Below are 11,805 nucleotides of genomic sequence, written 5' to 3'. Positions count from 1 at the left end.
AAGGAAGGAAATACTCTTATTTTTAACTCTTCTATCTCCCTGGGGCCTGGGGGAGCGAGTTCTGGCACAACGGGGCAGCCGTCCCGCTGCATGTGCCCATGAGCATCCCGCACCGGGGCTGCTCGCTCCCCAAGGGCAGCCGGTTTGTGCACAAAGTTTCATCTTGGATTCCTTGGGGTCTTCCTTTGAGCTCCTGCTGTGAAACCTTCATTTGCTTTTAACAGCAGCAAGTTTTATTTTTTTCTTGTGATCTTCTCTTTCCCCCCTCTGTTGCCCTGAGATAAAGGCTTCTAAATTTGTCCTGTGCTGAAAATGCAGCTAATCCTGATGGACCTGAATTCGCATCTCCCCCGGAGGAATTGCACTAATTTTTTTCCCTTTGTTCTGCCAGGGGACCTGTCCGTTTCCTAGTGGAAAAAAAATCACTATTTAGGGCAAGGTTTATATTCCTGAAACCTGTATGTTTGTTTGCAAGAAAGGAGGACAGAAGGGAAATAAATGAGGAAAGCATCATGCTTCCCCTGCTGATATTGTTTTTACAGCAGGCAAGTTTTAATTAAAGTGAGGAACTAGGGCACTTGTGCTGTCCAGAAGATGCTCTGAGGATGTGGTCCTTTCCACCTGTGATACTGGGAGCCCAGAGCTGCTTGTCCAGCCCTGTGGTGTTGGGGTGACTGTGGAAAGGCTCCTCCTGGGCTGCAGGGACTGGGGGGGCTGCAGGGGCTGGGGGCTCCTTCCTGCTCACGGCTCCCGTGGTGATGGGTGGGTTGGTTGCAGCTGTGTTGGGCACTGGGTGCAGGTGCGGGATCCCCGTGACTGCCCCAGGCTGGGGGACGTGCTGGGGCGCAGGAGCGGGGACAGAGAGCTGTGGCCCCTGGTGTCTGAGTGAGGAAGGGGATGAAGCAAATGGCAAGAGCAGGACCTGGGCTGCGGGGTCCTGGAGGGGGCTCGGTGGGACAGGGGCTGGTTTGGGGAGCAGGGGGCCTCGGGTTCCCCCTGCCGCCGCAGGAAGGTGCAGGGGGAGCAGACACATCCCGGCTGCGTCGGCCACTTGCTTTTGCTGCTGGACGGCACGTGTGGCTGCGGGGAGCCCCCCCGCGCCCCCGGTGCCTTTCCGGCAAGTTGGAGAGACCCCGAGGGGGCGGCCAGGGGGCTCTGTCCGGCCTGGGGCGCAGGGACCCGGCACCCGGGGGCTGCGCGGGACGGGGGGAGCCCCGGGAGCGGTGGCGGCTCCGGGTGAGTCCGTGTCCCCGGCCGGGGCCGTCGGAGGGGACCGGGGTGCGCGGCCCCCCCAGCGCCCCGAGGCGGGAGGCGGGGAGCGGAGGGTGGGGCCTCTTTTTGGGCACCCCCCTCACCCCGGCAGCCGCGGTTCCCCTCCCAGGCCAGCACTATTTGCATGCTTGTCGGAGCGGGACTTCCTGATCGCTCTCCATTGGCTGCAGGTAGAGAGCTGGGCAGGGACGGAGCCACGGACAGCCGGACAGATCTCATGCAAACCTCTAATTGATTTTCATCCCCCCACCTTCCCTCCTCCTCCTCTTCCTCCTCCTCCCGGCTGCCCGGGCTCCCTCCCCGCTCGGCACATGTGAAGTTGTGCGGGGCCGTCGCTGCCGTCCCGCTCCCGCCGCGCCCGCCGGGGTGACCCCCCAGCAGGGTTTCCCGCAGCCCCGCTCCCCATGCGGGATTTCGGCACGGGAAGGTGACTTGGGCAGGAACGGCGCTGGGCCGGGGCCAGGGCAACCATGAATGAGATGTCCAGTTTCCTGCACATCGGGGACATCGTCTCCCTGTACGCCGAGGGCTCCGTCAATGGCTTCATCAGCACTTTGGGGTGAGTGAGATGCCCCCGTGTCTGCCGGCCGGGGCAGGAAAGCGGTGCTGAGCCCGAGCCCGCTGGGAAAAGGGGCTGGAGGGCTCTGGGTGCTGCAGCGGGCGTGGGTGCCGGAGGGAGGGCAGGCTGGGCTCCGGGCTCTGCTCCAGCTCCAAGTGCTGCTGGGGACGGGATGACTTGGGCAGCCGGGATCCCTGCTGGGACACAGGGGACATTAAATGCTTCCAGCCCTGTCCGCCCTGTCCGGTGAGGCTGGAGGCTGCCGCTCCCCAGGACAGGCAGCGGTGGCTCCCACTGTCCCTCCTGGGGGTCCCACACACCCTGAAATCCCTGCAGGGTCACCAACACTGGGTGCCCATGGCCACCAAGTGACGCTTAGGGCTGGGGGGACCAGGGCACGGCCAGGTCCAGGCTGAGCCAACTCTTCAAAGCCTCCTGCACTTGTTTGCGTGGGATGGGAATCTCGCAGCCTGACATGGGGAGATGAGCGGAGAGCTCAGGGACCTGTCCCCTGTCCCCTCTGTTTCTGTGCAAGCCAGCAGTGCTGCTCACGCAGAGCCAGGCCGGGACTGCAGCGCTCCCCTGCCCCGTGCGCTGGCTGCCTGCTCCCAGGAGCGTTTGCCCTGCAGCCAGGGAAGCAGCCGCGTCCTGCCGTGCGAGGGCTCTGGCTGGGCCAGGGGGGTTTTGTCCTTACCCCAAAGCAGGGACCCAAACCGTGTCCGCAGCCCCGCGCGGGTGGACGTGGGTCTGTGCCAGCGCGCCTGCCCCACGCTGCGTGTAGGAGAGGCTGAGCTCAGGCAGGAATGCTGACTTGGATGGGATTCCTGGGGCAGGAGCTGCCCGGCTCTATAATCTGCGATGAATGCACTTGCTCCCACATGCCTATGTATAACCGGAGATGTACATACCTTCGCCTACACGTGTTCGTGCACCCACCGCGGGGTACATGCAGCCGCTGGGTTAATGGCCACCGAAGCCTTCCTGCAGTCAGCTGTGGGATGCTGCCCAGAAATGGTACGGCTGGGAGCAAAAGGGTGCAGACCCGGGCACAAAATCCCTGCGTGTGCAATTCTATGGTGCTGGGCAGTGGGTCCTGCACGTGCAGGATGCAGCCTCTCTGTGCCCAGCCCCCTGGAAGGGTGGGGGGACATCCCCACTGTCCTCTCTGGAGAGGTCTCCTTGGCGCTGGCCCGGTGTCCCGGTGCCGGCGCGTCCCCAGGCAGCACCAGCACTGGCTATTAGCCCATGCGGCACGTCCCAATGGCTCACCAGGAGCTGAATTAAGAGGTGTTGAGACTCTTTAGAGCTCCGATCCCTTTGTAGCTCTGACCCCAAGTCCCCCTTTTTGCCAGGTGCTTCTCTAGACTTACTTATAAGCACCTGAAAAGCTGGGCTTGCTTGGAGAGCCTCCTCTCCCAGGCCCCAGCACGTTTTTTGCTGCACAGCCCCACTTTGCTGGGGTTCTGCTTTCTCCAGGTTGTTTCCCGCCCTCTGAAATCGTTCCCTTGTGCCCTGCGACCTGGCAGACCCAACCACACCTTAAATCACTCCTGCGATAAAGGACTGGGTGACTCACTTCTCTAGCCCTCCTGCCGCAGCTCTGGACCTTATTCAGCTCATTTGCAAGGCAAACAGCTCTGCCCGCCCCGCGCTGGGCGCTGTGTGCCCAGCTGAGCACCCTGCCAGGAGCCCTTCGCTCCATCCTTCCTCGCAGAGGGGCTGGTTTTGGTGTGGGGTCACTGGGGGTCTACAGTGGGGTGCTGTGGAGTGTCTCCAGGTGCTGGTGACAAGTGTCACATTAAGGGGTGCACCCAATGGGCCGGTGGTGTGACATCCCTGTGCCAGCACCCCAGCGCATGGGGGAGCTGGGCTGAGGGTGGCCGTGCTGTGTAAGGTGAAATAGCAGCTCAGGTAGCTGCAGCGGTGGCTGCAGGTGGATTTGCAGGGCGGAGCCGTTCAGGGAAGTGCAGCTGGTTAAAGGGTAACTCCAGCGCCCCTGGGGCAGGACGAACCCATCTCTGCACGCAAGGCCGAGAGCGGCTTCCTCCTCCTGGGCTGGGGCAGCGGGGAAAAGCTGCATTTTTGTGGCTGCCCTGTGTTTGCTCCCTTGGTTTGTGTTCCTCCCTGCGGCTCAGTGCCCATAGGCGCCCCGAGCCGGAGGGGCTGACCCAGCCCTGTGCCCGGCAGCGAGCTCTCCTCCTCACCGCCAGGGATGGACGGGCTCTGTGGTGGGTGTTCCTGCCTGGGCTGGGGTTCCCCTCCTCCCCGAGCGCTCCTTGCCTGCGCCCCCCCGGACCACGAGTACCGGAGCTCCCCGCGCACCCAAGGAAGGTTGTCTCCCGTTCCCCAGCCCAGGGTGGCGTTGCTGAGCGGCGGCTCCACGTCAGCCCCAGCTGGCTGCCGTCCCCGGGGCGGCTCGGGGTGTCCGAGCGCCGCGGATCGCGCTGCTGGGCCAGCTGCTGTTCCCCTGACCTCCGGCGAAGGCTCCGCCTTGGCCCCGGGCCAGGGAATCACTTTGTGCTCGATGTTTGGAAGCTCGCAGAAAGCCCCGCTGGAACCGCTGCCTGAGTGCGTGTTAAAGCTGAGCAGATGCTCGCCCGCGCTCCGCGGGGCTGCGGCGGCGGCTCGGGATGCGCAGGATCCGGCCCCTCCTGCTGCCGGGGGGTAATTTGGGAAAGCAAAGCGTGAAGTTTTCATCAGTGCATCCAGCCTGCTGGTTTGCTCTGGAGCTTCCTCCAGGTGCTTGGACACCAACAGCCTGTTTTCTCATTAACACCTGAGCAGTGAAACCCGCCCTCTGTGTGCCCGGTGTCCCCCCCGCAGCTCGGCGTGCAGCGAGTGCCCGCTGCTCTAATAGCAGAGGGAGCTTCGACTTGCCCCGGCCCGCCGAGATAATGCGGGTTATTACTGGAAGTGCATCCTGGCCCCAGCAGTCACCCAGGTGACTCATGTCCACCCTGTCAGAATCCTCTTATTTTCAGCAATTTTTAACTGAAGAATGTTAGTCTGGAGTATCAGTTTAATAGAAATAACACTTTGCATTCCTGCAGAGCGTGTAATGCTAGGATTAAAGATGCTGGAGCTGCCTTGCCATCATGAAGTGCTGAAGGCTCCAGGCCGCCAGGTCGCTGTCTCGTGTCCGCGGGGCAGAGCGGTGGCGCTGGGCGCGGGAAGCGCTGGGCGAGTGCTGGGCAGAGCTGCCGCCGGGGGAGGCTCCTGCGCCCTTTGCTTTGGTGCTGAAAATGGGCCACACAGCTCAGGCGCTTCCTCGGAGCCCACTTGCCATGACGATGGAGGATTTTCAGTTTTTAAAGTGCACAGATGCATAGAGCCCTTTGCTTTTGTCGGCGCTGGGGTAGCTGGGTCAGTGCTTCGCACCCTGAGCCTGACCCGGGGCTTGGGAGGGCTCAGCCCTGGGGGTCTTTGCTCCCAGGCGCATCGAACGTGTTTCTTCCTCCCTGTCCCCATACAAATAATAGTAATAGAAACCAAAACCACCTGCATGTGACACTGGGGCTGGGCTGGGGCTTTGCATATCTCCTGTGGGTCATTGTTAGTTGTTTTTAAGCTTCTGCTGCTACCGAAAGCATTAGAGAAATTGCTTTTCTCTCTTTATTTGAAGTGTGAGGTTAATCTCCCCCAGCCCCCGGGAGCTTTGCAGGGAGCTGGGGGGGCAGCAGCAGCGTTGGGTGTTCGGAGCACCCCGGGTCCTGCTCCATCAGCATGGAGGCCAAATTCCTCTCTGCCGAGCTATGGAAAGGCATTTCCCCCTCCTCCGGAGCCGGGCTGGGCTGGGGAAGGAGGCTGCATCTGCAAACGGGATGCGTGTCTCTTTTGCCAGCTCTTTGCAGCGCAGTGTGTCCATCTGCAGCGACGCTTTGGCTCTTTGGTTTGTTGGGGGGGTCAAGAGTCCTTTGGGAGCGGAGGGGACAGCATGGGCTCCGCGGGGCCCTTTGCCATGTGCACACACCTCGTTTCTCCAGGCTGCGCCTGCCCAGGTGCCAGGGACAGAGCTGTCCCCGCGATGCTGCTCCCGCCCGGGATGGCGCCCTGGGTACATTCCTGCACCGCCCGCACGCTCCCCGGCTGCTTCAGTTCAGCCTCCGCAGGTGGGGACACGCTCCTCACTTCCTCGCCCGGGGCAGAGCGCAGTTTCTCTGGCTGCTTCGCTTCCCAGGGCTGGGAGAAAGCGGGCGAGCGGGTGCAGCCTGTCTCACAGGAGCTTCCTTGGAAGCCTCTGGGCCGTGCAGACGAGCTCTGGGTGGCCCCGGTGCTGTGAGCCCCTCGGCTGGTGCTCGTCCCGCTGCATTTGGGGGCTGAGCAGAACCTCATGCCAGGTCGTACTTCACTGTTCTCGGTGACTTCAGAAAGTAACATCCCCTCCATCCTGAAATCAGTCCTTGGCCCAACCCGGAGGATTTTGCTCAATGCTGGGAAAACAAGGAGGTGGGTGGCGAGGAGACAAACAGCCCTTTGCATCTGATGGGCAGAGCCGCCACCTCCAATCAGATAATAATTAATAACTGGGTTTGGGGGGGCCCTGCCAGCTCCATCTGCAGCAGCTACACCCTCCGTGTCCTGGTGGCGTGAGCTCCCAGGCGCAGAAGGGGAACCACTGAATCCAAGTTGAACTCATCACGTTTTGCCAGATGAGCAGTGAGATCCAGCGCAGCCGGTGGGCCGTGCCGGCCGGGGGATTCGGCTCAGGGGGGGCTGGGAAAGGCAGGACCCGGCGTCTGAGCCTCGCGCATGGGTCACCGAGCAAAGGCCCCAGGAGCGCGTCTGACACAAAGCTCCGTGTTTCTTGGCTGCCAATTTGTATCTGCCACTGTTTGCCCCAAGGGACTGGGATGAAAAATGCACGTGAAAGAAATGGCGAGTGGTGGCGAATGAGGGGCGATGAGTCTGGAGCGAGCCACAGCAACGGCCGCTCCTCCAGGGGCCGAGTGTTGTCGTGCTAAATATTTATAGTGAACAAATGATGGGAAACAGGAGACACAGCTTTGTTGTCGCGTTGGGCCAGGTGCTGGCGGCGCCTGCCCTCGCGGTGCTGTGGTTTGTGGCAAAGCCGCTCCGTGTCCTGTGTCACTGACACCCTTTGCTCCCTGTGTCCCCGCAGGCTGGTGGATGATCGGTGCGTGGTGGAGCCGGCCGCCGGGGACCTGGACAACCCGCCCAAGAAGTTCCGAGGTGAGGCTGGGGCCGGACGGCTCCATCGCTGCCGTGAGCAGCCACGGGGACAGTGCTGGTCCCCAGCACCCGGGTCAGGGAGCGGGGTCCCAGGTGCCATGTGCAGAGCAGCCCGGAGGGATCTTGGGCTGCCTCCGGACACTTGTTGCTGTGGCTTGGCCAAACCCCCACCCTCCTCTGTTTGCCTCTGGGGTATTTCTGCATTTATTGGAACCACCTCCATGGTAGGACGGTCCTTGGGACCCCTTAGCCCAGGCCTAAGGGGCAGGGGTGGCCAGAACCAGCCTCCGACCATCCCAGCTGCGTCCCAAGGGATGCTGCCAGCCGGGTGTCTGCCTGCCCGGAGCCAGGGACAGGAGGGGACAGACAGAGGGACAGTTGCAACAGGCAAGCTATTTCAAGGCGAGCACTAATTACATCTGCTGTGCTTGGCTGCACCTCAGAGGGAGCCGGAGGATTAAGCCACCCATTTACAAGACAGGCAGGATTTAGGGAGAGATGGTAAATCCTGATCTGTCCTTGGCCGTCACGTTTTGGGCTGCGTCGTCTCCTCCGGCGCTCAGGGCCACGCTCGTTATTTCCCGCTTGGGAGAGGAGCGGGCAGGAGCCGGCAGGAGCCGGCGGCCGGGCCAGGTCCGGGCGGAAAGGAGGATGAGTCAGTGGAAGCCGGGGCGGCTCCTGAGATGCGTAAATGGTCTGGAAAAGCCAGGACAGGCCACAGGGAACAGCAGATCCTGCCTCCCCGTTCTGCAGGCCCTGGGGCTGCCCAGGGAGGTGGCCTCGAGCTTGGGCCCCAGGGTCACGTCTCTGCGCTCCGGCGCCCGCTCGGGAAGGCGGGTGTTGCGCTGGCTGCGCGGCGCCGGGCACGCGGGAAGGGCTGCGTCCCGAGGAGCGGCCGGGGGCGAGGGCACGGGGCACACGGCCGGGGGGACACAGAGCTGTGCTGTACGCACAGAGAACTTCCCAGAAACAGGGACTGTTGGATTTGGGGGCTGGCTTAGCGCAGCCCTTCTTTCCATCCCAGCTACTGCCATTTCAGGGTCCCTTTTATAAAAATCTTTTAAAGCATTGGTTCCCGCCTTGCTTTGTGCCTCCACCTCTTTCTCGGGGTGGATCCAGCATCCCGCAGCAGGGCGCTGTGCAGGCACCCTTCCCCATGGGGTCCCAGAGCAGCGACCTGCCTCTCCATGGGTGCCGTTGCCATTCGTTTGTACATGGGGCTGATTAATGAGCCATCCAACAGCTTCCCGGGGTCCCTGCACAGGCTGGGGAGCCGTCCCGCTCCAGCTGGGCCGGGTTTCACCTGGGGCTGGGTGGGCAGCCCCGGCCCAGCAGCCGCCCTGTCTGGCCATGGGCGGGTGTTGAATCTCTTTTCCAGGCGCAGGTTTAGTCTAGACTCAGCCCTGCTCCATGCAGACCCTATCAGGATATCCAGGCGCTTGTTTTAATGGCCGGAAAAGTAGCGGTCTGCCTTCTCGATAGCTATCGCCGCGAGGGAGCCACAAACAACGGGCTGCCGCTGTTTCCCTGCCGCGGCAGCGGGAGGCTTGAGAGGATTTTCATGTGCTGTTGCCGTCCCCGTATCCTGTGGCCGGACCCTGCCCTCATCCTGCGCTGCGCTGGGGTGCACGCGGGTCACGCTCAGCTTCCCGGTGGCCAAACTGGGCCATTTTTCTTGGGCTCAGAGGTCTCGGGGGTCTCTTCTGACCAAAATGATTCTGCAATTCCTGGAGTCAGGTCCAAATGGCTTTTTGCAAATGCCAAACCCATCCATCTTGCAGGAAAATTGTCCGTGCTTAGGCCTGGGCTCCGAAACCTCCAGCTTCCAATGCAGGCGTTGCTGGAGACCTTCCGTGTGCAAACAACTCCATGCCTCAGTTTCCCTCCTTGCAAAACGGGATGTCAGGCAGCCCCTCCGGGCAGGGCGTGTTGGAGCCAGGGGTTTAATTTGCACCTATCTCTTAATAGCTATGTTGTGGGGTTTTTTAACTCCCCCCTAGTTTCTGCTTTCTACCAGGTCCTTTTGCAGGCTAATTAGCAATTTAATGAAAACGATGTAAGGTGCTGCAGGTGGCCCAGGAGCAGGGCAGCCCCGCTCCGAGGTGGTGGGAGCGGGCAGCCAGGCATTGCAGCAGCTCCACTTAGTCCCTGATTAAAATCCCGGCGTCACGGCCTCTTTGGCACGGGACGTGCCGTTAGCAAACAGGCCTGCAAAACGAAATGTGAAACTTGGCCTCTGCCCAGCAGCCCGAGCCGGTGAGAACTGTGCTCTGCGCCTGTTTGTTCGTCACTCCCAGGTAAATAAATACGCGCTTGCCAGCGCCGCGGGACCGGGGCCAGAGATGGAAGTGATGGTTTTTTCCTTGCCTTTTGTGCCTGAAGTTTCTGGGCTGCTATTTCAGGCACAGCTGGGCGATCCAGAGCCCCTCCTGCCCTCGCCCCATGAGCTTCCAGCCCCAGTGAGGTCTGGGGGTGCGGGTGCCCCTTGTCCAGCACATCTGCTCTCGTGCTGCAGGTCCCAGAGCCGGGACCCGGGTGTCTGCGCGTTCCAACCCCATCCCAACCACAGCAGCCTGGGGAAAACCAGGCAGATTGGGGCGATCTGCAGAACACAGATAGGCTGCAAGTCTTTGGGGAGGCTTGCAATGTTTCTTTTAGGGCTTGCGATGGGGCTGTGGACACACAGATTTTCGGAGTGGTTGCTCATGGCCTGCAGCGCTGGTGGTTGAGGTTCCCGGTGGCACAGCCACCACGGAGCCACAACCCGCGGTCCTGCTGCCGTCCCGGTCTCAGCACCGCCTCCCGCGGGATGCTCTGCTCCACAGCTGGCCTTCCTCAGGACTGTTCTCCCCCTGAAGTTTCCCTTCCCGAATTGCGCGGCCGTTTCCGATGGGAGCGCTTCTGATCGCGAGTCCAAGAAGTGGAGTCACTCCTGGACTCATTATTCACCCCGATTTGAAACTAATCCAGCAGCAAATACAAGGGGACGTGACTCTTCCCCAGTCCCAGCTCTGTCTCCCCTGGCCCCCCAGCAGCAGATGGGGTTGCTGTTAGCTGGGAGGACCTTCTCCCGGTGACGGTGGCCCCACTGGGGACACACTGGTGGCTGGCGACCCTATGGCTGCTTCAGCCTCGTCCTTGGCTCCCTCTCCTCCCAGATTGCCTCTTCAAAGTCTGCCCCATGAACCGCTACTCCGCGCAGAAGCAGTACTGGAAGGCCAAGCAAACCAAGCAGGACAAGGAGAAGATCGCGGACGTGGTGCTGCTGCAGAAGCTGCAGGTGAGCAGGCTCGAGGGACCGTCCCCACGCGCCGGTGGGTAGTGCTGCCCAAACCTCTCCCTGTGCAATTCCCGCTGTGCTTGCTCCTCAGCAAACAGCCTGCACGTGGCTGTCCTGGGTTTCGCTGTGCCCAGGGTGTCCCTCTGCTCAGCTCTGTTGTCTCTGCTCCCACTGCCCTCCCCTCCCCATCGTTTCTAGTGGAGTGGCTCCTGTAGCCATCAGCTCCTCGTTAGCCGTGGCACACGGTGCCAGGCACACAGGGAGCTGCTGCGGCCAGGACCTGCTCCGAAAGGCTGCGGAGGAGAAAGGCTCCTGTTGACTTCCATGGGGTTTGGAAAAGGCCCATGTTAAACATTGCATAATCGCCTCAGACAGCTGGCGAGGCCCCGAGGATGATTCATAAAAACGAGGCTCAGAAAGAGATTCACTAAATCATCTCGTCAGGCTTCCAGCCCCGGCCCCACAGGTTCCCCAGTTTTGCCTTTGGGGAGCGAATCTGATTCGGTGTCTGGACAGGGCAGCCCCGCTTGGGCCGGAGGTGCCGGGACAGGGTCGGTGCCTCCCGCCGTGTCCATGTACGTGGTCACTGGCACATGGAAACACCATTTTCCTCCTCCAGTTAGACTGTGACTTGTAACATCCACAGCTGTACTGGCCACGACTGGACAGAGAGGCTCATTTCTGAGCCTGATTGATTGCACCTCGGTTAAGATTTGTCTTAAAGAGATCCTGTCATTTCCTCGCTCCTTTCCGCTGCTCCCGGTGTTGCCCTTTTGGCAGACGCTCCGTCGCATCCGGAGCCGGGCAGGACGCGGCTCTGCAAGGCGCAGCCGTGGCCCCGGGCACTGCGGGCTCTGGGCCGGGCTCCGTCAGCGCCTCCCGCAGCCTGAAAATACAATAAAATAGAAAAGTTATAATAGAAGATTAAGAAAAGATAATTTTCTGAGGTAGAAGCAGCCAGGTCTCAAGGAGAGAATCCCTGCCCAGCCGTCCGCGATGCCCGCGGTCGCTGTTCTGAGCTTGTGCCCTTGTGCTGTTGTTTTTAAGCGGGTGTAATTCTCGGTGTTTTCTCGACTGACTAATGTCGGTGCTGCCAGCGCCCGGGCTGCCCAGCCCTGTGTGTCCCTGCCGCCCTGTCCCGGTGTGGGGACAGACCCGTCCCATCCCATCCCAGGGACAGGCTGGGAACAGCAGCCCCGTGGGCTCGTGCGCTGGGGGCAGTCGGTTCCACTCCTGGCCCCGTGGGCTGTCGACGAGGGAGGAGCTCAGATCTGGCCGCAGATGTAGGACACGCCGCGGTGCCGGAGCTCTTGCCGGAGCCGTGTTGCTCCGTGGGGTTGTTGTTAAGCTCCCAGCTCTGCATCAGCGTGGGATGTCTTGGCTGCAGGTTTGTTTTCCTGATGGCAGCAGCCACCGCCACCGGGCTCACGTCCCCGGGTGACACCCAGAGCTGCATGGGGATGGGGAGTTAGCTGAGGTGGCAGCAACCTTCAAAAAAGCAGAG

At 61.5% G+C, this 11,805-nt stretch overlaps 1 protein-coding gene across 2 annotated transcripts in view; it reads left to right on the top strand.

Moving 5' to 3' along the window:
* The first annotated feature begins 1,525 nt into the window (after positions 1-1,525).
* The window catches only part of ITPR3 (inositol 1,4,5-trisphosphate receptor type 3), a 35,991-nt gene continuing 25,711 nt past the window's right edge, over positions 1,526-11,805 (top strand). For both annotated transcript variants that reach the window (XM_082069391.1, XM_082069390.1), the window contains exons 1-3: positions 1,526-1,831; positions 6,951-7,021; positions 10,180-10,301. In XM_082069391.1, coding sequence (XP_081925517.1) covers positions 1,743-1,831; positions 6,951-7,021; positions 10,180-10,301 — 282 coding nt within the window. In that variant the 5' untranslated portion in view covers positions 1,526-1,742. The remainder of the gene's footprint in view (positions 1,832-6,950; positions 7,022-10,179; positions 10,302-11,805) is intronic.

The sequence above is a fragment of the Streptopelia decaocto genome (assembly GCF_964273445.1).
Source record: "Streptopelia decaocto genome assembly, chromosome: 19".
In the NCBI taxonomy this organism is placed as follows: Eukaryota; Metazoa; Chordata; class Aves; order Columbiformes; family Columbidae; genus Streptopelia; species Streptopelia decaocto.
The sequence above is the reverse complement of the archived record's forward strand: the minus strand, read 5'-3'. Positions and strand labels throughout refer to the sequence as shown.